The 27962-nt window shown below is 44.6% G+C and overlaps 2 protein-coding genes across 7 annotated transcripts in view; both read left to right on the top strand.

The window, feature by feature from the left end:
* Positions 1-184: 184 nt before the first annotated feature.
* LOC119047790 (40S ribosomal protein S25-like) lies at positions 185-9464 on the top strand. The gene is made up of 3 exons (XM_053671189.1): positions 185-192; positions 1574-1625; positions 8927-9464. Exons 1-3 carry the CDS (start codon positions 185-187, stop codon positions 9422-9424), a joined length of 558 nt encoding a protein of 185 aa, XP_053527164.1. The 3' UTR covers positions 9425-9464.
* A 1404-nt stretch (positions 9465-10868) lies between these two features.
* BCL2L1 (BCL2 like 1) overlaps positions 10869-27962 on the top strand; it is a 43534-nt gene continuing 26440 nt past the window's right edge. The window contains exons 1-2 of one of the 6 annotated variants that reach the window (XM_037143180.2): positions 10869-10978; positions 12459-13134. In XM_037143180.2, coding sequence (XP_036999075.1) covers positions 12571-13134 — 564 coding nt within the window. In that variant the 5' untranslated portion in view covers positions 10869-10978; positions 12459-12570. The other 5 variants (XM_037143178.2, XM_037143181.2, XM_037143179.2 and 2 more) reach the window with 5 other exon arrangements.

Below are 27962 nucleotides of genomic sequence, written 5' to 3'. Positions count from 1 at the left end.
TCTTATTTTTAGAGATACACACAGAAATGGTAGGGATGAAATGACTATAGAATTTGCTTCAAAATAATTGGGAGTATGTAGGGGAGGAAAGGAGGTGGAAGTATAAATGAAACAAGTTTAGCCAAAAATTGGTAATTGTTGAAGCTGAGTGATAGGTTCATGACACATATGCATATCCATACTCATGTACAGGTATGTGTTTGAAAATTTACACAAAAGAAAAGGTTTTTTTTACATAGAGTATTGCCGTAGAAATTTTTTTAACCAATAGAAAAGTTATTAGTCCGCAAACAGACCCACGTGTATCAGAATTTAGAATTAGATTACAGAATTATTCCAATTTGGAATTAGACTTATCTGACTGGAATTTCAAATCAGATAAATAATGGAGTTGGGACGTTTGCTTTTCATTTGGGGGAAAAACATTACATTAGATTTTTATCCTGTAGCAGTTACAAAAATAAATTTTAGAGGAATTAAAACCCTAGGTATATTTAAAAATTTAATGTTTTAAAATCTTAAAAGAATATGTTGATGATGTTGGGGTAAGAAATTTTAAAGTAAGATATAAGAAAAAATTAAGACAAAAGAAAAGACCAACCAAACCAAAATTTTAAAGTTCTGTTCGACAAAAGAAAAACAAACAAGACTGAGAGGTAAAATACTTTCAACATATACAACAAAGGATTAGAACCCAGAATGTGAAAAAAATGTCTCCTATGACTCTCCAGAGGAAAGGATCAAAAAAATATATATATTCAATAGGAAAAAGGTGGGGAAAATAGCCAATTCTCAGAAGAAGAAACAAAACTGGCCATTAAAGTCATGAAAGGTTGCTTGGCCTTACTAGTAGTATGGGAAATTTAAACCAAAAGGTACCATTTTTTCATTCATCAGATTGACCAAAATTAAAAGTTGGAAAGTATCAAGGATTTGCAAGGGAACTCAGCAGGTAGGAGAATGGATGGGTACCACTGCTTTAGAGGACAACTTGGTCACATCTACTAAAATGACAAACATATATGCCTTGCAACCTAGAATTTTTATTTCTAAGTTTAGTTCCAAGAGACATACTCGCACCCATTTTCTCACAGAGACACAGTCACTGCAGTTATTGAGGGCCTGCTCTGTGTCAGTCACTGGGCTAAGTGTGGTCATGCAGCAGTAAAAACACAGATAAACTCTCTGTCTTGAGGCGGCTGACATTCTAAGTGAAGACAAATACCAAATAAGGAAAATAAACGAATGTTATAGTGTCTTAGGAGGTGATAAATGCAAAATCATTCACTCCCAGGCCCTGAAGGGTGGATGACAATAAGAGAAGGAAGGAGGGACTTGACAGAAAGGGAGGGCAGGATCTGCCTGGGCTGTGACTGTGCACTTTCAATAGATACCTCATCCAAGCTCCACTTACGTGCGGGGCCAGAGAGAAGCCAGGCCTGGGATGAGGGCGGAGGCAGAGAGAGCTTGCTTTATATTAGGAGGGAGAGGGCATCAGACTGTGCTGTCTCCAGGGCCTACTAGGCAGAGGGTGCCCAGTGAGTCAGTGGGTGAGTGAATGGGGCAATGCCAGGAGGCCAGGGTGTGTGCAAGAACTTCCCGAGTCCTTCCAGAATCAACAAGAGGTAAGTAAGTCTGGTCCAAAGGATTCCTCTCTTTTCATTCCTTCTGCATTGATTACATTCTAGGCTGTCTCAAGTTCCCATTCTTCATGAATGAGAGACAGAGAGGCCTGAAATCAGCAACACAGAATTTTAGAGCTGGAAGGGAGACACATCTGGTTCATTTTATTCACAATTTCAGCTATCACTGTTTGGGCCTTATCTCTGTAAATGAGCTTTGCAATTTTCAACAGGGTGGGTCAGGGACATTTGGGCAAAGACCTGAAGAAAGTGAAGGAGTGAGTCATGCAGATAACTGAAGGAAGATGTTCCAGGCACAGGGAACAGCCAAGCGCAAAGACAGGAGCATAGCAGGAATGTTTTAGAAATAGCTAGGAAACAGGGTGACTGGGTCAAATGGACAAGGAGGAGAATATCAGGAGTTGCAGCCAGAGATATTCTGGGGCAGGATGCAGACCAACTAGGCCATTATAAGGACTTTGATTTTTCACCCTGAATGAGGTGGAAGTCCTGGGAGGGTTTTGAGCATTGATTTACTCTCTGCTTTTAATGAAATAACTGGCTGCTATGCTGAAAACAGAGGGAAAGGGAACAAAGCGGAAATAGGGAAATCACTTAGTAGGCCGTTGCATTGTAGTTGTGAGAAATTGGAAACCACCTAAATGTCCATATACAGGGGCTTATTTCAATAACCTACCTATAGCTTTGGCTGATGTGGCTCAGTGGATTGAGTGCCTGCCTGTGAATTGAAAGGTCGCTGGTCTGATTTCCAATCAGGGCACATGCCTGGGTTGTGGGCCAGGTCCCCAGTTGGGGGGTGTGAGAGGCAATGCGTGAGAGACAACCAATCTCATACATTGATGTTTCTCTTTCTTTCTTCTCCTCTCTCTAAAAGTAAATAAATAAAATGTTAAAAAAAAAGAATCTGCCTATAGAATGGAATACTAAGCTATGCAGATGTTCAAAGAATTTCATACATCCAAGCTAATAGAAAGGTATCTTTAAGACACATTTTGAGTTAAAAAACAGAGTGCTGATTGATATAAATCAGTGATTTTCAAACTTGTTTATCTCATGGCACACAGAAACTAATTCCTAAAATCCTGTGGCACACCAAAAAATACATTTTTGGCCAATCTGACCAAAAAAAATAGGTACAATTTTGATTCAGTAACACTGGACTGCTATTGCTGCATTGGCTGTTGTCATTTTTTTTAATTTGACAATCTAAGGGAAGAGAGGTCAGTGCACCTGACTAGGTATTGCATCTTTTAAAGACTCTTGCGGCACACTGGTTGTAAATCGCCGATATAAAGGCATTTGAAATCATTGTGGGTTTTTTTTAATTTGCAAAACAATGCTCCACTTTTCCCATGTGTATGTATAAGTAATAACACCCAGCACTTGTCCTATGTCAGGTAGTTTAAAGTGTTTTGCACATATTAATTCACTTCATGTTAACAATAACCCTATGAGGTAGGTAATGTTATCATTCCCATTTTATAGATTGAGGAAATTGAGGCCCAGGGAGGTTAAGCAGCTTCATGGTCACACAATTTGTATGTGACACAGTCAGGATTTGGACCCGAGAAAGCCATCTGCAGAGACCAAACCCCTAGCCATTGCGCATTCTGCCCCTCGTGAATGTGTGTGGCCAGAGGGAAGGTGTGGAAGAATGTGCAATAAAATAACAACTGTGGGAACTTCGGAGGGAACTAAACTGGACTTATGGACAGAAAGGATAGATGATTGGAGCTTTATCTTTTCATTTAAAAAAAAAGAATGTAGCCATGTATTTGAATTTATTTATTTGTTTGTTTGTTTATTCATTTATTTACAATGAAAGCCTGGTAGGAAGGAAATGTCTACCAAGGACAGAGGAGGAGGAGCCAGTGGGGTAGAAAATCATTCAGGTTTTCAGGCTCTATTTTTAAACAGTGAGAGAGAAAGAAAGAATCAACTGCTGCTCCTGCCCCTTCCAAATCGCTCCTCCGCTCTTTGCCCGTCACTCCTACCATCTAGCCTGGCCAGAAATCGGGAGCTGCCTTCTAGCTCCGCGGAGGCTCCTACTTTACTGAGAAGAGACGCAGCCCGTCGGTCATTGGCTCTGGGTGGCGAGGTAACTGTCAGATACCTCCAGGTGAGGTCGCTGTGATCGCCCAAGGAGACTGACTCCCTGGAGAAGTTTGCTGGTGTCAGCCGCTGGTGACAGCCCTCAAAGGGAAATTATACAGAAATGTAAAGAAATCATAAACATGAAGTTCAAGCTTGTCGTTGCACATGATAGAGGAGGGTACAAAATAAACCGGAACAGGATAAAATGGGGAGCTTGGAAGGTCATGGAAATGTTCTTATTAAATTTAATTGTATATATATACACAGAATTTATTGCCTCATTATTCTGAATACCTTTCATACATTTTACATATTACATATGTGTGTATGTATTTATACATATATATACTACTCAATATCTAATAAAATCTATTTTTAAAAGAAAGAAAATATATTAAAATGCTACTAGTGAAGACATTGCCTCTAAAGTCTAGGTTATACTTATTTTTTCTTTCTTCTTTATTATTTCCAATATTTTTCAAATATTACAAATAAAAAACCATTGCTTTTGAAGTGAGAAAGATAAAAATGTATAAACAAACACACATGCATACATAATTTCCCACATATGTATATTCCCCTGTATTAGTTTTCCATAGCTGCAGAACCTATGGCCCCTAAACTTAGCAGCTTAAATGACAAACACTTATTATCTCAGACGGTTCCTGAGGGTCAGGTACCCAGCTTTCTGGAGTGGTTCTGTTTCAGGGTCTCAAATAAAGTTGTAGTTAAGCTGCCACCTGTTGTCATCTGAAGCCTCGTTTGGGGCAGAAGGACCCTCACGTGACTGCTAGCAGGAAGCTTCCTCTTGTCACCGCACCTGGGCCTCTCCAGGGGGCTGCTCTTCTACAGGGAGTGACCCAGCCTTGGAAGTGACACATCACCGTCTCCGCCATTCGCTATCAGCCACGCGGCACAACTTTGGGACAATGCTGGAGTAAACTACACAAGGGTGTGAATAACTGGAGGCAGGGATCTCTGGGGGCATCTGGAGAAGGCTGGCTACCACGAACGCTCAACAGTATGTGGATTAGGAAACAATATATAAATGGAATTACGCTGCATTGTATTTTGTGGTTTTTTCAAGCAACTTGTGTCAGAGATTTTGTCATGCTCCATGTAGCTAAAGTCACTTAGATTCTCACTGTATCATGTTACTACATATAAATATACTCCTGTTTAACGATTTTGCTGCAATGGGCACTTAGGTAGTTTCCCGATTTCTGTTATTACAAGTAGTGAGGCTAGAAGCATTCTTATACCTGTGTCTCGCACACGTGCAAGAGTTATTTTAGGACATATAGCAAAGAACAGAACTGCGGGGTCGTTCGTCATGGTTATCTTCAACTCTACTGGGTAACGATATGGTTTTTTCCAAAGTTGTTCCACATTCTAAATCACACTTGATTTGTTCAAATTTTCTCACTTTTTGCCAATCGAGGGGGTATGAAATGGTATCTCACTGAAGCTTCAATTTGCATTTTCCTTGACAACCAGTGAAAGAAAGCATCTTTTCAGGTTTATTGACCATTCTGGTCTGGTTCCTCTTCAGCCTCTGTGCCCCCAGGGGGTTCTCTATTTCTCTTTTGTCTTTATCATATTGATTTCCCAGCTTTTTCCTGTGAATGGTATTGTTTAAAGTTGAGATCATGTCACACATCTAATTTTGTATACTTTTATTTTCACTTAACATTACCATTTTCTTGTCACCTAAATTTCAGTGGAGAAGTTTTTTAAATAGTGTTTTCCGATTTGGAAAATACAGTCATGGTTAGATAATACAGAAAAGTATGACAAAAAATAAAACTTCCATCCATAATTTTATTACCCAGCAATAACCACCTTTAAGCATTCTGGTATAATTCCTTCTGTATTTTGCATGTAATGTACATTTTAAAAAATTAGAATAATTCTCAGTATAGTTTGATAATCTATTTTTTTACAAAATGTTACGTTTTGAACATTTTCCCACATCACTAAATATTCCTCAATTACAATTGTAATGTGTGAATTTAACCCACATAAACCATCATTCTGAGCTTCTCAGTTTTAATTTCTTTCCTGTACTAGTTGGGTTGGCCAAAAAGTTCATTTGTCTTTTTCCATCAGTTGGCTCTAGAAGCGCTTAGTTGTAGCTGTCTTTAACTTCATTTGAAACAATTTTATTAGACTGTATTGTGACAGCTGATATATCAGCGTGCATTTAAAAAACTTATCAAAATTGGTGAATTTTTATGTAGTCATTTTTATATTGAAGATGAAAGAAAATATGCAACATTTTCAGTGTATTATGCTTTATTGTTTCAAGAAAGGTAAAAATGCAACTGAAATGCAAAAAAAGATTTATGCAGTAAATGAAGAAGGTGCTGTGACTGATTAAAGGTGTCAAAAGTGGTTTGCGAGGTTTCGTGCTGGAGATTTCTCACTGGATGGATGCTCCATGGTTGGGTAGACCAGTTGAAATTGACAGTGATCAAATCAAGACATTAATTAAGAACAATTAATCCAATGTTACACCACGTGGGAGATAGCCGATATACTCAAAATATCCAAACCAATACAGTTATTAGTGAAAATGAAAAATATATCTTTTATCATACAAAAAAAACATATGGACTTTTTGGCCAGCCCAATACATAACCTTGCATAAATACCTCTGTCAAAGGTAAATCTTTGGCTACATTTCACTTATTTGAATACAATTTCAATTGCTTTCACTGTTATACCTGATGCATAGAAGACCCTCGATAAATATTTATCATTTGGTTAAAAAGATAGTGAAATAAAATAAATTAGATTCCAATGAAAGATCATTTCTTAATGACCTTTGCAAAGTTGTTTGCAAGGCTCGCCACTAATACTGCAAAGTTCCTTTCACAAAAGACTGTATCGACCTTTCTAAAACATAAATCTCCCTGTGACTTTTCCATTTAAACAGCCTGACTGGCTTCTCTGGTGCCTATTTAATGTCCTGAGCTCTTGGACACACGTTTCCATTTAGTCTCCCCTATCACTATGACCCTCTTAGTCATCTCAGTTCATTCTAGAACATACATGGGTGCCTACATCAGACCTCCATGCCTTTGCTCAGGCAGTGCCTTCTACTTAAAATGCCACTTACCTCCTTTCTCTCCTTTCAAGGGCCAGTTCAGTGAATTCCGTGTCTCTGGGCGGAGTCGATCTGCCCCCTGCTGGGCTCCCAAAGCACGTCCATAATGTTAATTTTTACATCAAAATAATTGTGACACCACAGATTTTAAAAATAAAAGCAAGATCATGCCCTACTCCAGTTTAAAACCCTTTCAGGGAACCTAATGGAAAGTTCAGAAATTGGGAATGTAGATTATGATCACAGAGAAATTACAAATGAGTTGGGGAAGGGTAGCAATATTGGGGTAAGGGGGTAGTTACTTGGCAAACAAATTTTGGATGCCTGCACCACACACCAAAGTGAACTTATGGTAGGACAAGAATTTCAATATAAAATATGAAACAATATACTAAAAACTGGAAGAAAACAAAGAATTACTTTTCTAATGCTGATCAGAAGAAGGTGTTCCTAAGAATGACTTCGAACCTGGAAGCTATAAAGGAAAAGACCAATAAATGAAAATGCATACAAAATAAAAATGCCTTCATAAACTGGAAAAATATTTACAACTTATATGTAAAAAAAAAGGATAAAAATCCCTATAAATCAGTAAGGAAAAAAATCAGCAGAAAGACCACTTAAAAAAAAAAGGGCAAATAAATTAAACAGAGAACTTACCTTAAACAAGCCCCTCCCAAAAGACTTACAAGTATAAAAAATCTCTCAACTTCATTCTTACTAAAAATAAGTGAAAAATAAAAGTGTCTCTCGGTTTTTATCTATCTGATTGTTAAGGGTAAAAAGGTTTGACAACACACTGTGTAGTTTAGGATGTGAGGGAATCGTCACCCACTGATGGGAGAGCAAACTGGTACAACCGCTATGGAGAGCACTGTGCCAATACCCATTAAAACAAACCCAAAACAAATCCGTACGCTCATTTACCGATAACTCCATTTCCCAGAATTTACCCAGCAAGTGAACTCCCACACATGCAAAATAACAAAGGAACAAGTTATAGCATTATTTGGAAACTACCTAAGTGTTCCAAAATAGGGGATTGGGCAAATAAATTATGACACATATTTAAAAAGTTGTTAATTTTCAAAGATGAGGGAGATCCAAAATGTAGAGCTCAGCAAAAAAAGCAAAGAGCAAGACCAAAATGTAGAGCTTAGCAAAAAAAAAAAAAAAAAAAAAGCATATTGGGGTAAAACATTTATACATACACGTTTGTTTGTGAATACAGCAACCATCTCTGAAAGACTATAGAGCACAGGTGGCAAACACAAGGCCCTCCACCTTGTTTTATCCAGCCCAGCACCCTGTTTCTACCCGGCAGCAGCGCTGAGCTCCTTGCCCCTAGTTAAGGAGCAGTTACATTTACACAGTCCTAAAACTACATTCGGCCCTTTGAAGGCAACCACAAGGCTAATGTGGCCCCCGGTGAACATGAGTTTGACACCCCTGCTCTAGAGGAAAGGGGTTAAGAATGATGACCTCCATGTGGGGAACTGAGGCCTGGGAAGGAGGGTGAGAAGAGGACTCACTTTTTATCCTGTTTTATATATACATGAGGTCTGGCACAAATAACATCCCTTTTTTATTACAAAACCATAAGCATGTAATTCTGTAACATAACAATATCACACTCAAGCATACCATATGACATTTTAGGTGAAATGTTCAAATTAAAACAATAAATTATTACACTCATATTATTGCCACACTCAAGTAGGCATTACTTCTGTTGGACTCTGTATATGTATATATATGGGATCCCTAAAAAAAACCCAGAATTTTCTTCTGGAGGGCCCCTTGTAGTACAGGCTTCTGCTACATGAGTGTTCTAGGAACCCATCTGTATCAGTGTACCAGCTGGTGTTGTTGTGAGAGGCTGCATGCTACTTCAGTTAATTTTTTTCAAAGACTCTTTCAACACATTTGCCCCTTTCATGATGGGCAATTTATGAGCAAGTGCACCTGCCCACACAGCACTGAGTATCCAGCAGTTTTTGACCAAAACAGCATGACCCCCATGCTTGACCCTCCCTATTCACCCCATCTCACTCCAAGCAACTTCTTTTTATTTCCCCAGATTAAAAAGATAAAGTCCTCAAAGGGAAACATTTGCCAATGTGGAGGAGGTGAAACAAAAAATGGCAGAAGCACTAAAAGACATCAAAATCAGAGTGATTGCTGGCACTCCTTGAGTTTCGCTGTACCACCCAAGGACGACACGAAGAAAAAAGATGCTGGAAAGTTGGCCAAGAAAGACAAAGACCCAGTGAACAAATCTGGGGTCAAGGCCAGAAAGAAGTGGTCCAAAGGCAAAGCTCAGGACAAGCTCAATAACCTAGTCTTGTTTGACAAAGTGACACATGACAAACTCTGTAAGGAAGTTCCCAGCTACAAGCTCATAACCCCAGCTGTCGTCTCTGAGCAACTGAAGGTCTGTGGTTCCTTGGCCAGGGCAGCCCTTCAGGAGCTCCTTAGTGAAGGGCTTATTGAACTGTTTGCAAAGCACGGAGCTCAAGTAATTTATACCAGAAACACCAAAGGTGGGGATGCCCCAGCTGTTGGTGCCGATGCATGAACAACAGGTCCCACCAGCTGCACATTTTGAAAAATAAAACTTTATTGAATCAGTAAAAAAAAAAAGACATTAAAATCAACAAGTTCAAAAACTGTTTTGAGCACTGGAAAAAAAAAGTCTCAATAGGTGTATTGCATCAAATGGTGAGTACTTTGAAGGTGACCGAAGTTTAAACATACAAGAATAAATATACAATTAAAAAATAAATTCTGGTTTTGAGGATTCCCCCCTCATGTGTATATATAGATATTAATCCTAACTGGAGGACATTGATTTTAGAGAGGGAGGGAGAGAGAGAGAAACATCCATCAGTGGCCTCCCACAAGCACCCTGTCTGGGATGGAAACTGCAGCCTGGTGTGTCCCTTGACCTGGACAGGAAACCACAGCCTTTTGGTGCATGGGAAGACACTCCAACCAACTGAGCCACCCGACCAGGGCTTTGGTATATTTTTAACGTTTTCCTGTATACTTAATTTTTAATCAAATTACATCATTCAATGTTTAGAATCGAGTGCAACTTACTCCCATAATCAACTCTCCAACCTCCTCTCACACCAAATTTGCCCTTCCTTCCTACCTCCCAGTCACACTGCTTCTCCTCCCGCTTCTGGAACACGCCCAAATCTTCCTGCCTCAGGACACTTCACACCAGCTGCTCCCTATGCCTAGGTTGATAATCTTTAGTTTTTTTCCCATGGGTTGGCATTTTCTTTGTACTTCCACCCTTGGGTTCTATGTCATCTCCCAGCCAAAGGGGACACCCCCAGCCACTCTACATAAATAATTGTTGAATAAATGCCTTTTTCCCTCACTGGGTAGGGCTTACATCCCTGACCACCCAGTCAAAAGTAGCATCTCTCCCTTCACCCTCTTTTTGACAAGTCACGATTTATTATATTTTTTCATAGTACTAATCACTATTTGAAATGCCTTGTCTGTATATTTTCATAGTTTGCTGTTTCTCTCCATCTAAAGGGTTGAAAAGGTGGCCAGGAAAACAGGGACCATGTTTTTTCTTGTTCTCAACTCTATCTTCAGCCACCCAACAATAAACACTTGACGGATAGATTCATGCAGCATATACTATGGACCATACACATATGGACTTCACAAACAACAACTTTTTTAATTCTCACAGTAACTCCATAATGGACTTTGATTTTTACCCATTTTACAGTGAAGAAAATTAAGGCACAGGGTTGTTGATGAACTTGACCAACTGGAGTTGGAATCCATAACTCAATATTCTTAGCCACGACAAAATGCTTTTTCCACATATAAGCTAACAGATGGATGAAACTGACTGAATGAATGAATGGAAATGTGAATGCAAACGTTGCATTTTTTTTTTTGCGTCTTCGGCGTCCCCAAATATACCACAAGAGGGCGCTCGCTTCCAGGTCTTGACGCCAGTCGTGCACTCCTTTTTGCGTCTCGGGCTCGCGCGCGCTGCCGCGGCACCGGAAGTGACTGAGCTTGCAAGTTCTCCAGATCTCTTCAGGGGAAACTGAGGCCGGCTCATTCGGAAGAGACAGAACGAGCCGTCAGCCAGGTAGGCCAGCCCGGGTCAGCGGCGCGGAACTCGGCCGCGAAGAGCTCTGGCGTCTGGAAACGACCTGGCGAAGGAAGGGGGGAAATGCGGTCCCCCACGGCTTGCGGGGCTCGCAGGTGAGAGCACCGCCTCCCCGATGCGTGGCAGGCGCTGCGCCCAATGGGAGCTCTCGCCGTCCCGCTTCCGTGCCGACTAGGTTCTTCGATTGGTTACGCCGGGCGGGCCGCTGGGGGCGAGACCAGAAAGGTCTAGGGGCGCCCCTGAGGGAGAGCAGTTGCCTAGCAACGGGGCGGTGGCCCAGCGGGTACCCGGCCCAGCGCGCGCGAGAAGGCGCGAGGCCACAGCCCACCCGCCCCAGGCTCCGGAGAGGTGCCTCCCCTGGCCCCCAAGCCCTCCCAGGGGCGCCAGGAGGCCGTATCGGGCCTAGCTCCAGGAAAACGTGGTCTCTGCTGTGGGGGTCCTCGAGCAGGCCTCAACCCTTCTCCCGACCGGAGGAGAGGCCGGGCGCCTCACCCTCACCCGGTCTTTGTGCGGGGCGCCGGCGGCCATTATGTCCGTTCGGGAAATGGAGGACCCGGCAATCCCCTACCGCCAACGCCGTGTCCAAGGCCTTTGGGGAATTCAAAGAATACCAGCGGCGTTTCTGGGGGGTCCCCAGTCTTCAGCCTGCCGGAAAGGCCCGGGGATGGTCTTTCCGAAGTCAGACCTCAGATGTGAGGCAGTTTCCCCCTCCCTCTGTCCCTCATGGAAACCTTGAGCCCCATTGAGAAGTCCCTTCAGGGTTTCGGAAGCCTCACCCTGGGCCGATACTTAAATAGAACAACAGCAGCAACAACAACAAAAAACCAAACCCTAAAGCCCACACAAGCCACCTCAGGGAGAATTCTCCTGGCTCCCAGTAGGAGGCGGAGAGCCAGGAGCGTGCGAGAGCGAGGGGGCTGGGCTCCCGGGTGGCAGGAGGCCGCCCTCATTCTGGGCGATGGAGGAGGAAGCAAGCGAGGTGGCGGGTTTCTGAGCTTCGTAATTCCTGTGTCGCCCTCTGGGGTCCCAGCCGGCTGGGTCGCATGATCCCTCCAGCCGGAGCTGGGTTATTTTGCCAGCCAGCTCGGGGCCAGCTGAATTACCGGCATCCCGGCTGCCACCTCCTCTCCCGACCTATGATACAAAAGATCTTCCGGGGGGCTGCACCTGCCTGACTTCTGAAACGGATTTGAATGTAGGTGAAGCGGATGGTGGGGATGGGGGGCAGACAGCTTTGGAGAGAAGGGGGTGGCTGGGATAAAAAAAAATGCCGGTGTGATGATTCAGAGCCCACTGGTGTTTTCGATTGGACTTCATTGAAGTCTGTGGGAAGCTAGACCCACAAAGAAACCAACCAGAGATGGTTTCTCTGATATCTGGAGGCAGAATGTGATGTTTTAGGTGAAATAGCTTTCGTATTAATTTCTTTTTTTTCCTGAAGCTCTTTCTCTCCCTTCAGAACCTTATCTTGGCTTTGGATCTCAGAAGACAACCACTAAGTAGAGACCAGACTCAGTGAGCGAGCAGGTGTTTTGGACAATGGACTGGTCGAGCCCATCCCTATTATAAAAATGTCTCAGAGCAACCGGGAGCTGGTGGTTGACTTTCTCTCCTACAAGCTTTCCCAGAAAGGATACAGCTGGAGTCAGTTTAGTGATGTGGAAGAGAACAGAACTGAGGCCCCAGAAGGAAATGAATCAGAGATGGAGACCACCAGTGCCATCAATGGCAACCCATCCTGGCACCTGGCGGACAGCCCGGCGGTGAATGGAGCCACTGGCCACAGCAGTAGCTTGGATGCCCGCGAGGTGATTCCCATGGCAGCGGTGAAGCAAGCGCTGAGGGAGGCAGGCGATGAGTTTGAACTGAGGTACCGGCGGGCATTCAGTGACCTGACATCCCAGCTCCACATCACCCCAGGGACAGCATATCAGAGCTTTGAGCAGGTAGTGAATGAACTCTTCCGGGATGGGGTGAACTGGGGTCGCATTGTGGCCTTTTTCTCCTTCGGCGGGGCACTGTGTGTGGAAAGCGTAGACAAGGAGATGCAGGTATTGGTGAGTCGGATTGCAACTTGGATGGCTACTTACCTGAATGACCACCTAGAGCCTTGGATCCAGGAGAACGGCGGCTGGGTAAGGATCGCACCCCTGTGTGTCCCTTTTCCTTGGCCTCTCCTCAGAGAGATCCTCACCAGCCTTTCTCTGTATCTCTCTCTCTTGAGCTGGGTGATTGCCACACATGTTTGTTAAGGAGGCGTGACTGGTCTCATTGCACCACAAGAGGTTAACTGTTCTGAAGTACAGATGACCTAGTTAGTTCTTGAAGGACCAGGCATCTTCCATTCTGGTCACCCTCATGACTCCACTCTTTCATACTTGTGTTCTAGTTTCTCAGCGGAGGAAAGCATAGCCTGTTTGTTCACTTGAGATGGGAAGTTAGTCCAGTGTCCCCTCACCCTGACACAATGGCTCACTGAGCAAAGGGGTGATGAGTATAATGCCTGGAGAAGATAGTGAGTATCGGTGACCCATGAGCCTTTCCGTTCTTACTCCCCCAGGGATGTCTGCCCTGGGCTTCCCTCCCCCACATCAGATTCTCTATTTCAGAGTTTGCATACCTGATAGTCCCTCAGAAAAGGGCATGGCCAGGCAGAAGTTCCCACTGGCTTGGGTGGCTGAGGGTTGTCTGATTTTAGGGCAGTGGCCAGTTGTGCTTGTGCAGCACCCCTGTTTTTGCTCTGAAATATGCAACTTTCTGCATGGTAGCCCTGTTTGCTGAGCTCTTGCTGTGTCACGCATTAAGCCAGGACTTTGTACCTCACTGCCTAGGATCAGTTGGGGAGCTCCAGCTGTTCTGTCTGTTGCTTTCCTGCCAGGGCCTTGAGAGCACTGTTTGCTGGCAAAGCAAGAACTGAGTCTGTGGGGCCCTGTGGGACATCGAGATTCAGTGACTGGCTTCAGAATCAAACTGACATCTGTTTGAGTCCCAGCACTGTGACTTACTTAGTTGCGTGACCTTGGACAGACCACTTTACCTTGAGCCTCAGTTTCTTCCACTAAAAAATTGTGGCAAGCCACTCTTGACTTTCAGGGCATTGTAAATCTTGGAGCTAAGGTGAGCATAGTGACCCACTCCAACAAGTTTGTGGTAGTAGTCGTTCTTGGTCCCAGGCACACTTTCTGGGCCTAGGAGTCATGCCTCATTGCTTTCCTGGGGAGGGAGAATTCTTTTGCCTGTCACCAAGTCAGGATGAGATAGTGGTGAGAGAATCTGTACCAGGGGTCATTGTAGACGGTGTTTGCTCTTCTGTAGTGAGCTCAGTCCTATTTCCTGGCTATCTCCCTGCCTAGGGGGAAGTGCAGGGCTTATGAGAGGTGGTAGTCTGTCCCCTCAGAATACCCCTAAAATTGAGCAGGCTGTGGGAAATAAGTCATCTATTGAAGGAGCTGAGGTGGAAGGGGCCATGCACCATGGACTCAGGAATCTCAAGAATGCAATTATCTGTGGGCTGGGACTAGGGCGTGGCAGGCACTTCAGTTTACCACTGAGCAGAGACCTCTGAGTTTGCCCTGGAATACCACCCCCTGTCTTATTTCCCATTTCTTTGCAACTTCATCCCCTCTTTCCACTGTCAGTCCTTGTACTAAGTAAAGAGATAGAGTCAGAGGTCAGATGACTGGGGTAGGATTGGGGGAGGTAAAGGTAGAGGACTCTCTAGAGCTAAGGCTGACCAGACTTGAAAGCCATTCTGTAAATGAACTCCCTGGGGGGATAAATGATTAAATAGTTCCTGTTGGTTTGTTCAGTGACCTCTCATTCCCTCCTGCTTTGATTCTCTTTGGGGGCAAATATTTGTTCAGCTGATTACAGGAGGGACAGGATTCCAGTGCTTCAGACACACCCTCTGAGGCATCTCCAGGTAGATTTGGGCCACTCGCCTATTTTGCTTGACTCTTGTCTTTGGCCAGTGGTGCTAATAACAGGTGGGTTGCTGCCAGCTATTAACAAAAGGCAATCTGGGAGAGGTTCCTCATCTGCCAGCCAGCCTCTCCAGAGTTCTACTTGAGCCAGAGAATTTTGGGTCACCCAGTGTTGCACGTGAGAAGAGGTTTTAGACACAGCACCAGGCAAGTTTATTAGACAGCCTCTGGAGTGAGATTCCATTTTCTCTTTTTGCTCAAGAATTGCCAGAGCTTGTTGGACAACATACCATATATCACGTCCTCTTTGGTGAACATAAGGGGTGTGTGCAGATGAGCCACTTAAGTTCGAACCATTTCTGGGTGTGCGTTTTCCCTGAGGTCAGAAGACATTGATTCAGGATCCTTTGAGTAGGAAGTACCTCCCACTTCCCTCTCAGGTACCATTGTGTGGGCTATACAGACTAGCTACTGCAGTAGCATCTCCTGGAGGCTGTAGCTGGGGGATCCGTAAGTGTAGGAGTTATGGGTCATTCCATCCTTGGATATTCTCTAAATTTAACATTCTTACCAGAAAAGGAAAGGAAATGAGCTTTTATGAAGTACGTCTAATGTTCAAGGCATTGTGTTAGTTAGGTCTTGTACTAATACAACCACAATTCATTGAGCATCTACTGTGAGATACATCCACTGCATTGGGTGCTAGCCATAGCCAGACATGGCACCTTTCTTCATGAAAATGACATGCTATTTTATATATTCCACACAATAACCTTCCAAGGTAGGTAGGTTTAATCCCAGTGTACCTGTGTGGCTAAATGACTGGCCTTAGGAATCCCACAGCCAGTTAAGTGACTGAATGAGAAGGTACATGTAGGTTGGCCTGACTTCAAAGTCTAAACTCTTCCCATCCTTATCAGGTTCTCCACGGAGCAATAAAGTGACCCCAGCAAACTAGCATAGAGAGCTAGAGACGCTGTTGGGCCGAGTAAAACACGCCTGTGGAGGTGCTCACTCTGGTCTCTGGTCCTGGCATTGTTTAATTAGCTGTAGGAGGAGAGGGCCTCTGTGGGCAGTAGCAGGTTCCCAAAAGCGTGTGTGGAGCCTCAGATTCTGGCACTGGGAAAACTCGAGTGGCTGTCAAGGGTTTGCCCAGTCAGAGTGGGCTTCTTGGTAATTTTTGAAAATCCTCTCAGGTCCTCCCAATAGATAAGAATGATGTACATGTGGGGAGGAGGTGGCCTGCTCCAGGTATGCCTACTTAATTGTGGAGGGTGCTCCACGGACTGGAATGGCAGACTCATAGCTGCACCACCGCTTGCCTGGAGTCACCTGGCAAGATGCTGAGTCTGTTGTCTCTTGTCTATCCATCTCTCCCACCTATAAAATAGAATAATGACAGCCACCTGCCATAGCTTGACTCTAGTAAAGGATTTAGACAAAGGCCCTTCCTGGGCCTTAATTGTAGGGTAGAAGCACCCCTTTTAATGAACAGATCACTTGCCTCAGACGACTGAACTTTTCCCCCAGAGTTTCTGAACAAATAAGTCAGCCTCTGAGATATTGACCCAGAGTGGTATATGATGTTACCTTTCTTGAAGAGACAGAGGATTTCTGGAGCTTTCCAGCAAGAATGTGGACAGTTACAGTGTGAGGACCCTGTCCACACTGGTGGGTCAGGACATTTTGGGATTGCTGTCCCTGGGAAAGCCCATAGCTAGATGGAAACACCATTGTTGAGATCAGTGAACGGTGTGGGAGAGGAAGCATAATTTGGCCTTTCCCAGTCTTCATGGCTCTGTGGTATTCTACTTTCCGTAGGCTGCTGCTTACCTGTTCTGGGTGCTTTGGCATAGATACATGTTTAGCTGAAATACTTCAGCGACCTTTGCAGGTCTCGGCAGCCTTGGCAGTTCTGCGGTTTTCTCGGGGAAACCCCATTAGAAACCCCAAATGTGGAAATTTTTAGTAATGTCATTCAGGTTCCAAAGTAAGACAGAAGTGTCTCGGGCTCCCCCTCAAAGAACCCAGCTCTGGATGGACATTTGAGGTTGCTGTTAAAACTCTGTCGCCATCACAGGGTTTTCCGGACTTCCTAGGAAGAATCTCCCCAGTAGCCCCATGAGACCCTTCAGCCTCTGGCAGAAAATTACCCAGGTATTTTTTCAGGGGCCCCCAACGGAACCCAAAGGGTTTTCTTGACTTCAGTGTGGGCAGACAGCAGATTGTTAGGGCTCTAGGAAGCAGCAGTTGTTCACCGTCTCTTCCCATACAGGTATCTGTCCTGAGGTCGGTGGACCTGAGTGTCCGCCTCTATGCCCAGCCTTCCTGGTTTGCTCAGCTTTTCACCCTGGGCTTGCTTTCGGCAACCGTGTTTTTTTCTCGGTATCGTATGGGTAGGTTTAGAGGTAATTCCCAGTGAGCTGCTCTTCTACAGAAACATAATCTCCTACTACGTTAATTAGCAGGGCCCTGTCCCCATCCCCAACCTCCAACCTAATTCCACAGAGTCCTCCCCAAGGACTGCCTCTCTTTTCTTTGAAGGAGTCACTCTGCTCCTGGATCTGCTTCTCTTCAGTTCCTCTAGCCGACAGTCTGTCTTCCCCATTCCCAGTTGGCAGACCCAAGTCACACAATCCCACTGGGTCTTTTTGTTTAGCCTGGAGAAGAGAAGACCCAGGAGAATATGATCACCGGTTTCAAGTGTCTGAAGGAAGAGGGGCTTAGTCTTTTTATTGGTATAGTACCCAGCAGAATTTGGATAAGAGGAAAATAACAGTGGTAGAGTTTAAATTAGTGTAAAGAAGGCATTTCTAAAGCTGCCACATCTCTATCAGCTTTAGGAGCTTCCTGAGTGTCCTAGTCCATGCTTATTTCCTCAGCACTGAGCAGAGCTCTTAGGCATTGTGGGTACCTAGTGGAAGAGATGCCCACTGAATTTCTGAAGAAGCAGTCACTTATCAAACCAGAATAATAGTAAATGGGAATTGCCCTTTACCTAATCATTGATTCAAACAGTATTTATTAAACTCCTAATATGTGCCAGACCTAATAGGTCCCAGAGGTAACAGCATTAAATAAAACACATTTTTTGCCCTTGTGGCATTTGTATTCCAGTGGGGAGAGATAGACAATAAACATGTAATTGCACATATACACATGCGTATATACTCATATATCTTCATATATATGCACACATTATGTATGTATACACACATATATATATGTATATACATAAATTGTATATACTTAGTTAAGGTGAGGTTCTCACTGGCCTTGTGGCAGATTCCATCGGGGTTGCTATGTGAAATGTAACGTTTCACATTAGCTATGTTTTAGGATAGCTCTTTTCTATCAGCAGCTCCAGTACTTTAACTGCAAAAATTACCTACTCTCAGGATCAATCAGTGTAGGGTAGTTTATCACAGACCTCACGCTGATAATACTCCAGTTTTATGAAGCACTTCACTGTTTAGCACTTTCCTATCCACCTTGCCTTTCTGATGCTCATGGTCACTCAGGGAGGTGAGCTGGAGGAAGATCAGGCTGAGAAAGAGAAGCAATGTGTCCAAGGTTACATCAGGAGGAAGATGCAGCGTTCAGACTTTCATACCAGGACTCGATCACTTACTTGCTTTGTGGCTTTGGGCAGGCCTTTTAACTTGTAAATGGCTATAGTAATAGTGCCTTTTTGTGAAAATTCAGTGAGTTAGATCAAGTCTTAAGGCTCTCAGAGTCGTGACTATCGGGATCAGCAACACACAGCAGCTGCATCCTGGGGCTGCTTTAGTCACCTCATCTGGCTTCCCGTTTATTACATACTGATTTTTGCAAATAGTTTTTTGAAGAAAGAAACTGCCTTTGGAGTTTTCAGCTACTTGGTTTCATCCCTGATGAGACTCTCAGGCCAGGCTGGAGCCTCACAGCTACCTCCAAGCTACAGGGCTTTTTTGGGCAGACTCCAGAGCTCCCCTCGGAACTAGAGGTTTTTCTCTTGCTCTTCAGGAAATGCCATTGCCATGACTTCCATGGACTGCTTCCTGTCCCAACCCAGCAGCCAGATTCCTGTGAGCGAGAGTATGGAAACTGGAAAGTAATGTCCCTAAAGGCTCCCCCCTACACAAACTACTTTTTTTGGACATGTCCCTCCCTTTCCTCTTGTCATTTACTTTCTTTTCTTACTCCCCCTTTACCCTTCACCCAGCTTCTCTCTCCAGCCTGTGACTATCCTCTTAAGATTTAGAAAATTTGTCTCTACTCATGTCAGACCTTTCCCCCAAGCCCATGCTAGGTGTTGGTCAGGACTCCTGGGTTCTCTCCATGGCTTCTTCACTCAGTAGCAGTTTCAGTCTTGGACTTTCCCTAGAGGGACATTAAGCCTGTCACTTGCAGTGCCTTATGTCATCCATTAACCCTGAGTTCCCCCAGGGGTCCCCATTCACCCCTACACAGAACGGAAACTCCTAAGAGAGATCTTAGAGGTTTGGCACATATAAATCCTGCCTCTTGGAAATTGATGACAGAAGGTACAGTGAAGTGGAGCCTGTCACCCCCACCACTCATACCCCCACCCAGGCACCTTTCAGGAGGAAGCTAGGTTGAAAACCTTGTTGTACAATCATGAGGCATGGGAGATAGCTTGGGAGGGGATTGGAACGCACACAACTATGCCTCAGATCCTTTGTTCTGCTCTTGAAAGGGAAACATTCCCCTCCCTCCTCCCTGGCCACATACACGTGCCTTTGTTCCCCTGAGTCAGGCGGCTGGGAACACAGTGTCCCTTCCAAGGAGCCTGACTTGCCTCCCCAGAGGCTGGCCTCTTGGTCAGTGGGACTGGGGTTTTTTTGCTCAGGAGCCCCCAGCCTCAAGTCCTTTCCATAAAGAGTTTTTCTCCGAAGCTGAGAACTTGCCTAGAAACAGCTGCCCAGGGACTTACCTCAAATTATTCCATGGGATGCCCGTGTCCCAGGATTAAATAGTCTCTCTTATTCCGCTTGGTGATTAATATTATTGTTGACATCACTATTAATAGCACCTAACATTTATCATGTGCTTACTCAATGCCAAGCATTGTTTAAAGTGCTTTAGATGTATTAATTTATTTCATTTGTACAACACCACCCTGAAGTTGGTACTATTATTATCCAGATGAAGAAACTGAGGTACTGAGAGGTTAGGCAGCTCATGCAAGGTAGCACAGTTAGTAAGTGGCAAAACCTGGGAGGGTAGCTTCCAAGGTCCCACATTTTAAACACTACACTGTCCCTTCTGTCCCCACTGTTCCAGTGTCAAGATGATTGTTGTCAAGATGATTGTTGTCCAGTGCTCACCGTGTGGCAGGCCTTTTATCAACATCATCTCTGTGTCACTTATCCCAACAGTTTGGAGGAATTGGTTAGCAGCAGGCAGAGTCTGTCTTTAAAACCAAGTTTGTTGTACTCCAAAGTTTGTATTATCTTTAATCCTGCCCAACACAGCAGCCAGATTCCTTAAAAATCCTACAAAATAGGTGGTGGTGTCTCTACTTCGTGGTGGAGAATCTGAGGCTTGGAGAATAGTGGCATGCTCAGTGTCTCATAGGCTAGTACCAGGATGACCTGGGATTCAAACTCCAGGTGTTTGACTTCATGTTTTACTGCCTTAGTAGTCTGATAATTGCTTTTATGTGCATGGAAGTGCTTTCTAATTTAGCAGACTTCTTTGTATACATCATCTTATAGTGAGGTAGTTTAGGTAGGTATGCGCAGTTTCATTTTAGAGTGGAAACTGAGGTGTAGGGCTTGTCCTACAGCAAATAACAGAGCCACACTGAGAATCCATGTTCTGGCTTGTAAGGCATGTGTTATCAGTGTTGCCTACTTTCCCTAAGTCTGGTTCATTGCGCAGAGCTGTCTTTAGAGTTTTTTACTCGTTAAGTCAGCCGATACTGATGAATGCTTTATATGTGCTAAATGCTACTGAGACTGAATATTGCAGTGAGCGGGACTGAGTTTCATGCCTCAGTGTTCTGTTTTTATGGCCCACACCTTGGGCCTGGTTGGGATCTTGTCATCAGGCTGTATGCATCACCAACCTGTCCCCTCAGTTCCTGGACATGCCAGGCAGGGTTTTTATCCTAGTTAGTATGTATCGATCACTTTCAGTACACCCATAGATAAAACTGCACTCCAGTTTGAAACTTAGCTTGATTTCTTGGTGGCGTAACACTAGGCAAATCAGCTTCAAATTCTCATTCATAAATCTGAGAGAGTAATACCAACCTACCAGAGCACATGAGGCTTAAACTAGAAAGTGAAACACAAGTGTTTTTCAGTAATAATAACAGATACTCTATGTTGAGTGCTGGCCTTGTGCCAGGTGCTATGTTTATACCTTTGACTTCATCGTCTTGATTGGTCCTCACAACTGCTCTGCTGTGAAGATGAGGATTCAGAGCCTCAAGAGGTTCTATAATGTATCTACCGTATCACATCTTGTGCATCTTGCACTCAGATATATCTGGTGCCAAAGCCTACCCTCAGGCCCACTGCATTATAGCTTCTTTGCAGGCCCAGACTGGCTATTTCATCCCGAGTACTTGGCACAGGGCCTGGGGTTGGGCAAGGGCTCAGCCAGGGTCTGCTCAATGCACATGAAGGGTTGTTATTATTAGGTGTAGGTTATGCTACAAAGATGTCTCTGTCCCTAAGGAAGCAAACTCATTTGAAGCAGTACCCAAAACACTTGCTAAATGGCCCAGGCAAACTGTGCCAAATCTGTGGTATGAACTCCAGAAGCGGAAGAAAACAGACCCACTGGCTGCATCCTACAGGTGTCCTGGACTCCTGCCAAACCGGCCCACTTCCATGATCAGCCACTCAATTGATGACCCAGAGGCCTCCACTCTCAGCCTGCATCATCAGTGTGCATGCTGTCTGTCACCAACCGCATCGTCAACCCAGACCTCCTCCTGTGCCAGTTGCAGAGTGTCAGAAAGGGGAAAAGTCACTAAGCGCTTGAATATAATAGTTTTCTCAGCAGTGTGGCTTTGTGTAATTCATACTGAGTCCTCAGTTTCCTCATCTGTAAAGTAAAGATAATAGCAGTAATCTCTCATAGGCCGCTGTGTTTCTTCTGCCTGAGTCACTCCTCCCCTAGAGCCAATTAGGGCTGTCATCTTCTTTGGGTCTCAACTCAAATCTCACCTCAACAAAGGCTGCTCATGTTTACGTGTTTACTGTGCATCTCCTCCAGTAAAACCTGAACTCCCAGGGTGTAGGGTCTTTGTCTCATTTTTACCTTCATCTCCAGCATTTAGCAGATTGCTTGACACATAGGAGACACTCAAAAATATTTGGTGAATGAGTGACTCTGTACCCACCTAGCACAGTGCCTGACATACATACGGAATGCTCAGTCAGTGCAAGGCATTATTATTGTGTATTAGGAAGATGTAGCCTATGAAGGCTTTCAGGAATTGAAAAGAGTGTGGCATGGATGGGCTTGGCAGGTAAGAACCACCCAGACATATCTGGAGGGTGGATTGTGTATGAAGCACTTGGGAGATGGTGAGGAGGTAGACTGGCTGAAGAGAGTATGGGTTGTTATTGTAACAGTTCATGAAAAAGGAGCAGTGACTGATGGAAGCCTCTGGGAAGAGGGTTGGGGATGGTTGATGGTAGAGGTGGGCCCGATGGGATGAGGCCCAACACCAGAGGGATTCAACGAGGTCTTCAGTAAACCCTGGGAAAGAGAATCCCTTGCCAGCCTGGGTTCATCAGACCAAGCTGCAGGGAGATAAAAGCCAGAGGCACCTGCGACCTGCAGATCAGGTAGGCTGCCCTGGTTGTTATTTTGGGGCTCTGGGCCAGGTGCAGATTCAAAGATTCGATTGAAGCCTTTTAGCAATTCTGGTCTCAGCAGGGTAAACATCACCTGTCTCCTGCCACCTGTGACAACAATGCCAGGAAGGTACCCTGGGCAGGCTCAAAGGGGCCCAGCTTTCTTGCTGCCCTAGTGGAGCAAGAAATACCCTCTAGCAGAGGCCACTCCTTCCCTGCCCCATGGCTCCCTTCTGAAGAGCTCAGGTGATAATGAGGTGCCTACTGCCCCAAAGTGACTCCCCATCTCCCCCTCCATGGTTTCTGCTTGTGGAAGTCTAGAGTAGGGTATTGGGAGCCGTTGACAGCTGGGCCCAGCTGGGGGAAGGGGTCGATTTGGGAACAGGTGCAGATTTCGGGGAGGGTGGGGCCTGAAAGGAAGTAGGGATCTTGGTAGGCTGCAGAATTTCCCTTCCCACCCCCCAGCCACAGCTGGCTTCTCCAGGAACCCGATAACCTAGTTACAATGCTTAGAAATTGTTAGCTAAGCTTGCAGTTCAGAGTTGTATCAGTCCCTCCTCTCTGAGGCTTCTTGGTCCAAAAGGGGCCCTGACATTCCCCCAAGGGGGTTCCATGTGAAAGCATACACCACATCACATACACAGGCTTCTTGCCCAAGAGAGTAAAGAACCAATCAGGCTTCTTTCCTTCTTCCCTGGTGTGTGCTCCCCACCTCATCCCAGGGAGGAAAGACTACTCTGCCCTGCCTCCTTTCTGTCCCTGGGAGCTTGGTAGGTGGCAACTGGAGGTTACAAACTTCTTTCCTAGATGTTCAGCAGAGAGGAAAGGTTAGGGATAGCTTGAGCATGCCTAATCATTCCCACCCTTAGCTTCTCATCTCAGAGGAGTGAAGAAGAATCTGTTGGGGGCTCTGGAGGCACCAGCACCCCAGGCAGCAGCTGCTCCTGGTATTCCTGATGCCTACCTCTACAGTGCCTCTCTGGGAGAAATTCCATCACTGTTAAGAGTCAGGTACGAAATTTGACAAACCAACGCTGAATCCTGCTTGCTGTATAGCTATCCTTGGACAAATTACTTAATCTCCCCCAGCCTTAGTTTTCTCTTCTACAAAAGGGGGATAATAATACATAATGCTTTTCTTGAAAGAGTCTTATATGCATGAAAATTACTGGGAAGATACATGGAGCATTTAGCCTGGAGCCTGGCATACCGTAATTACTACCCAGTATGGCAGCTGCTGTTATTGTTTTATCAAATTGCCCTCATAGGTGATCAAGTTGCTGTCATTGCTATTGGAGCTACTCTTTTGATAGAGTATGTAGATGTCTTTTGAACCAAGAGCTTGGAGATCTTAAGATTCCTGAATCTTGGAACTGTGACTCAGCCTTGTTTCCCACCCTCCTCCACAACAAGGTCCCCAAGTCGTGGTTTGTACACTGTAAGCATTGGCCAGTGTTGCAGAGTAAGCATTTAGCAATAGTGCATATTTTCTTCGATCTTTGCCAAGTGCCTCCAATAAACAGGGACCTCATCCTCTGCTTTATTCACTGCTATATCCCTAGATTCTGCCACAGAATCTGAAATATATAAGGCACTCAATAATATTTGTTGACTGAGTGGATTGAGTATAAAGTGTGTAGAAGCATGCCTAGCACACAGTAGGTGCGTGGCAGGTGTTTGAATGATTAAACAAGGTGTTGTGGAAGCTCTGGAGTTTTCCAGGATGGCCCCATTTCTCGTTTGCTTTGTGGCCATAAGTCTCTTGCCCAAGCTTTGCCTGTTGCCTCATCTGTTGAGGAAAGATAACACCCCACTTACCTCCCTCATAGGCTAGCTGTGAGGCCCAAGGAGATGATAGATGAAAAAGCATTTTCAGAAATATGTCTGGTCTCCTTGCTCCTCCTTGTTGAGGCCACAGCTATAGCTGTGTCATTGATTCATTCAACCAACAAGCTTTTTTTTTTTTTTAAATCCTCACTTGAGGATATTGATTTTGGTGTTGGGAGGGGGCAGAGAGAAAACACTGATCGGGTGCAGGTGCCTTCCATATGCTTTATGACCAGGCATCAAACTTGCAACCTAGGTATGTGCCCTGACTGGGTATTGAACCCACAACCCTTTTTGTACGGGATGACTCTCCAGCCAACTGAACCACCTAGCCAGGGCAACCAACAAGCATTTATTGAGTGGAAACAATACCCTAGCTCTCTCATTTATCTGACTTCACTTTGGACAAACTACTTTATTTCTCTAAGTCTCTGGACATCTGTAAATTGGAAATAATGCTAATTTCACAGCATTGCTGGGAGAAAGACTAAGCAAGGTGTTCTGAGCTTATTGAGGATGGAAACCATCTCAATCACTGTTATCAGCTACTGTTAGGCTTAGCACTGGGTGGCTAAGTGTTTAGTGACTAAGTTAACAAACATTCATAATGATGAGTGGTGTATGCACAGTGACTGATGTGGGGAAAATCTTGCCAAAGCTACCTCTTTTCTTTTCCTCTCACTGTGAAGTTTGATCATTCATTGATTTAGCCATCAGTTACCTTCTGTAGTCAAATTACCAGGCAAGGTTGGGTTTCTGAATGTGACTCAAGTGGAAAGGAGAAATGAGTATTAATTATTCCTAACTCCAGCATGTTCCTGTCCATCTCGGGTGTACTGCTGAGTGGGAGATCTGAGTCGGCCATGATCAGTCTGCATAAACATGAAACTGTGAGGCATAGCAGGCCTTGACCCCACACTAACCTCATTTGGAACAAGAACACCCACCCTTTGTTCTACCCGCTCTCCATCTACTACTAAGCTAGAAAATGCTCCCTTTGCTCACAGCATTTACATTTGTATGGAACCCTGAGGGTTAATAGATCAAGGAAGTCCCCAGGTAGTCACTCAGAAATGGCCCTTTGGGGCAGGGTCCATGGAGGGGTTCAAGCCTAAGGCTCATTGTCCCCTGGGACTAAGTCAAGCAGCAGGTGCAGGTATGAGGCCCCAGGCTGGTGGCTAAGTAATGAAACTGAAAGATATGTAGGGCCAGACAGGAAGTCAGCCCCAAGGAAACAGCCTGTGTATCCATGCCAGGTGTCTGGGCACCTGGGGGCACTTTCTGAGTCTGAATTACTTGGTTGTGGTTCCAGATTAGTACCCCAAGTCTCAATGATGAGAGTCCATGAAACTCCAGAGCAAAGTCTACAATTGGCACCCAGGTCAGTGCCTTTGAAGCCCTCCCAGACCCTGTCAGGGTGAAAGGCCTTTCCTCTGGGCTCCACAGCACCTACTATTGGAAGATCTTCAGGGACAATGGAATAATAGCCGCAGCTCCCTTTATGGGGCACCTGTACTATATTGGAGGCTTTTTAAGAGGATGGGATCATTTCGTTATTGGAATGATGGGCCCTGAAGTCAGACAGAGCTGAGCTTGAATCTGGGCTCCATCATGTAGCAGCTGTTTGATTGTGGCACATGCCTCTCCCTTTCTGAGCCTCAGTTCCCCTGCCTGACAAATGGATGTAATAATACTTGCCTCAGGGTTTTTGTAAGGATGAAGTTTAAGATCATACATGTCAAACTTAGCACAGATGTTACAGTAATTTTAGTAATAAGTAACACCTATTGAGCACTTACACTTCAGTGTTTCATATTAATTCATTGAATTCTCAAGACCATACCATCAAGGTAGGTACTCTTACTATTCTCATTTTACAGAGGAAAATAATGAGGCATAAAGAAATTAAGGAATTTGCCCAACGATGCACAGCTAGTAAGTGCCGAAGTCATGATTTGAACCCAGGCAGTGTGGCTCCAAAGCCTGTGTGTGCTGCCTCAGGTTAAGGAAGGCCTCAGGTTAAGGAAGACCTCATGTAAGTGTTACTGCTGTTGCTCTTGTATCCAGCATTGTAGTTGTCTGTGGCTTTTGGTCTGTCTGCTGAATTCTGAGCTCAGTGAAGTCAAGAAACCCATCTTAATCACCTTGCATCCCCAGAGACCAACATAGTACTCATAGTACTCATTAATATTTGCTTAATGGCTGAGAATATTTCCTCTCTTCATTAATCAATCAGTAGCTCTTTAGCGACCATTTCCTATAGGCTAGATTTGAGCTGAATCGTGGGAGGAATGCAAAGCACAACTATGCCTCTATAACCGGAAGATGAGAGGGGTGGGGGGCATTCCAGAGTACTGTGTCATTGGCAGAAACTTCACACTGGAGGCAGAAACAATACAGGTGGTTTAACGATGTATTCCAAGCTGAGATTCCCACCCCTCCCTGATTGGGCCACTCCCTCCATCTCTTGCTGAACCAGGTGAGGCGGATTACCTACTCCCGCCCAGGGCAAAAACCACTCCTTGGCTTCCTCTCTAGTGAGGAGGATGCATCATCTTTCATTCTCAGGCAACCTAGTTGAAGGGAGCTTAGAATGACAGAGGAAAAGAAGTTTGGAGTGGGGAAAGAACCTTAAGAAATCACTTCTGCCCCAGCATTGTAACCAAAGTGATCTTTTAAAAACCAAAATCAGAACTTATCACAACTTGCTTACTACCCTCCACCCACTTGGAATAAAACCCAGAGTCCTTACCAAGGCCTCTCAGATCTGTGTGAGTCGACACTGGCAGCCTCTTCACCCTCCATCCCTGCACCCCTCCCTTTCTGCCCTCAAGCCTCAGGGGGCTCTTGCTGTTCCCGGTTCCTGGCTTACTTGTCCCTGCCTAAGGGACTTTGTAGTCTGCCAGGAATGTTCTGCCTCTGGTGTTTGCCTTGTTGGATCTTTTCAGTTGACTCAGCTCATAGGTCATATCCTCTGAGAGGTTCACTATGACCTTTGGTCTAAAGTAACTGAGCGACTTCTAAATCACTCTCTGGTCTTTTACCATCTTGTATTTTTGTTATAGCACTACCTCTTTAAAATTCCTTTTTCTGTGTCTCTTCTACTAGAATGTACACTCCATGATATTAAGGACTTTGGTTTGTTCATCATTTTACCGTTAGTGCCTAAAACTGTTCCTTGCAGGTAGTAAACATTCAGTGAATTATTTTGGAATGAATGGTTGAATAAATGAACAAACCTAAGATACTGTTTTCATTTACACGTGAGAAACTGAGGCCCATAGAAGCTAATAAGAATTGAGTGTTCTGTCATTTTACCTTTTGAACGCTCACTAAGTTCCAAGAATTATACTCAGTGATTTGCATGTATTATTTTTGTCACTTATCTTTAAT

This window comes from Artibeus jamaicensis, unplaced genomic scaffold, assembly GCF_021234435.1.
Source record: "Artibeus jamaicensis isolate MK-2021 breed Jamaican fruit bat unplaced genomic scaffold, CSHL_Jam_final contig_685, whole genome shotgun sequence".
Classification (NCBI taxonomy): domain Eukaryota; kingdom Metazoa; phylum Chordata; class Mammalia; order Chiroptera; family Phyllostomidae; genus Artibeus; species Artibeus jamaicensis.
The sequence above is the reverse complement of the archived record's forward strand: the minus strand, read 5'-3'. Positions and strand labels throughout refer to the sequence as shown.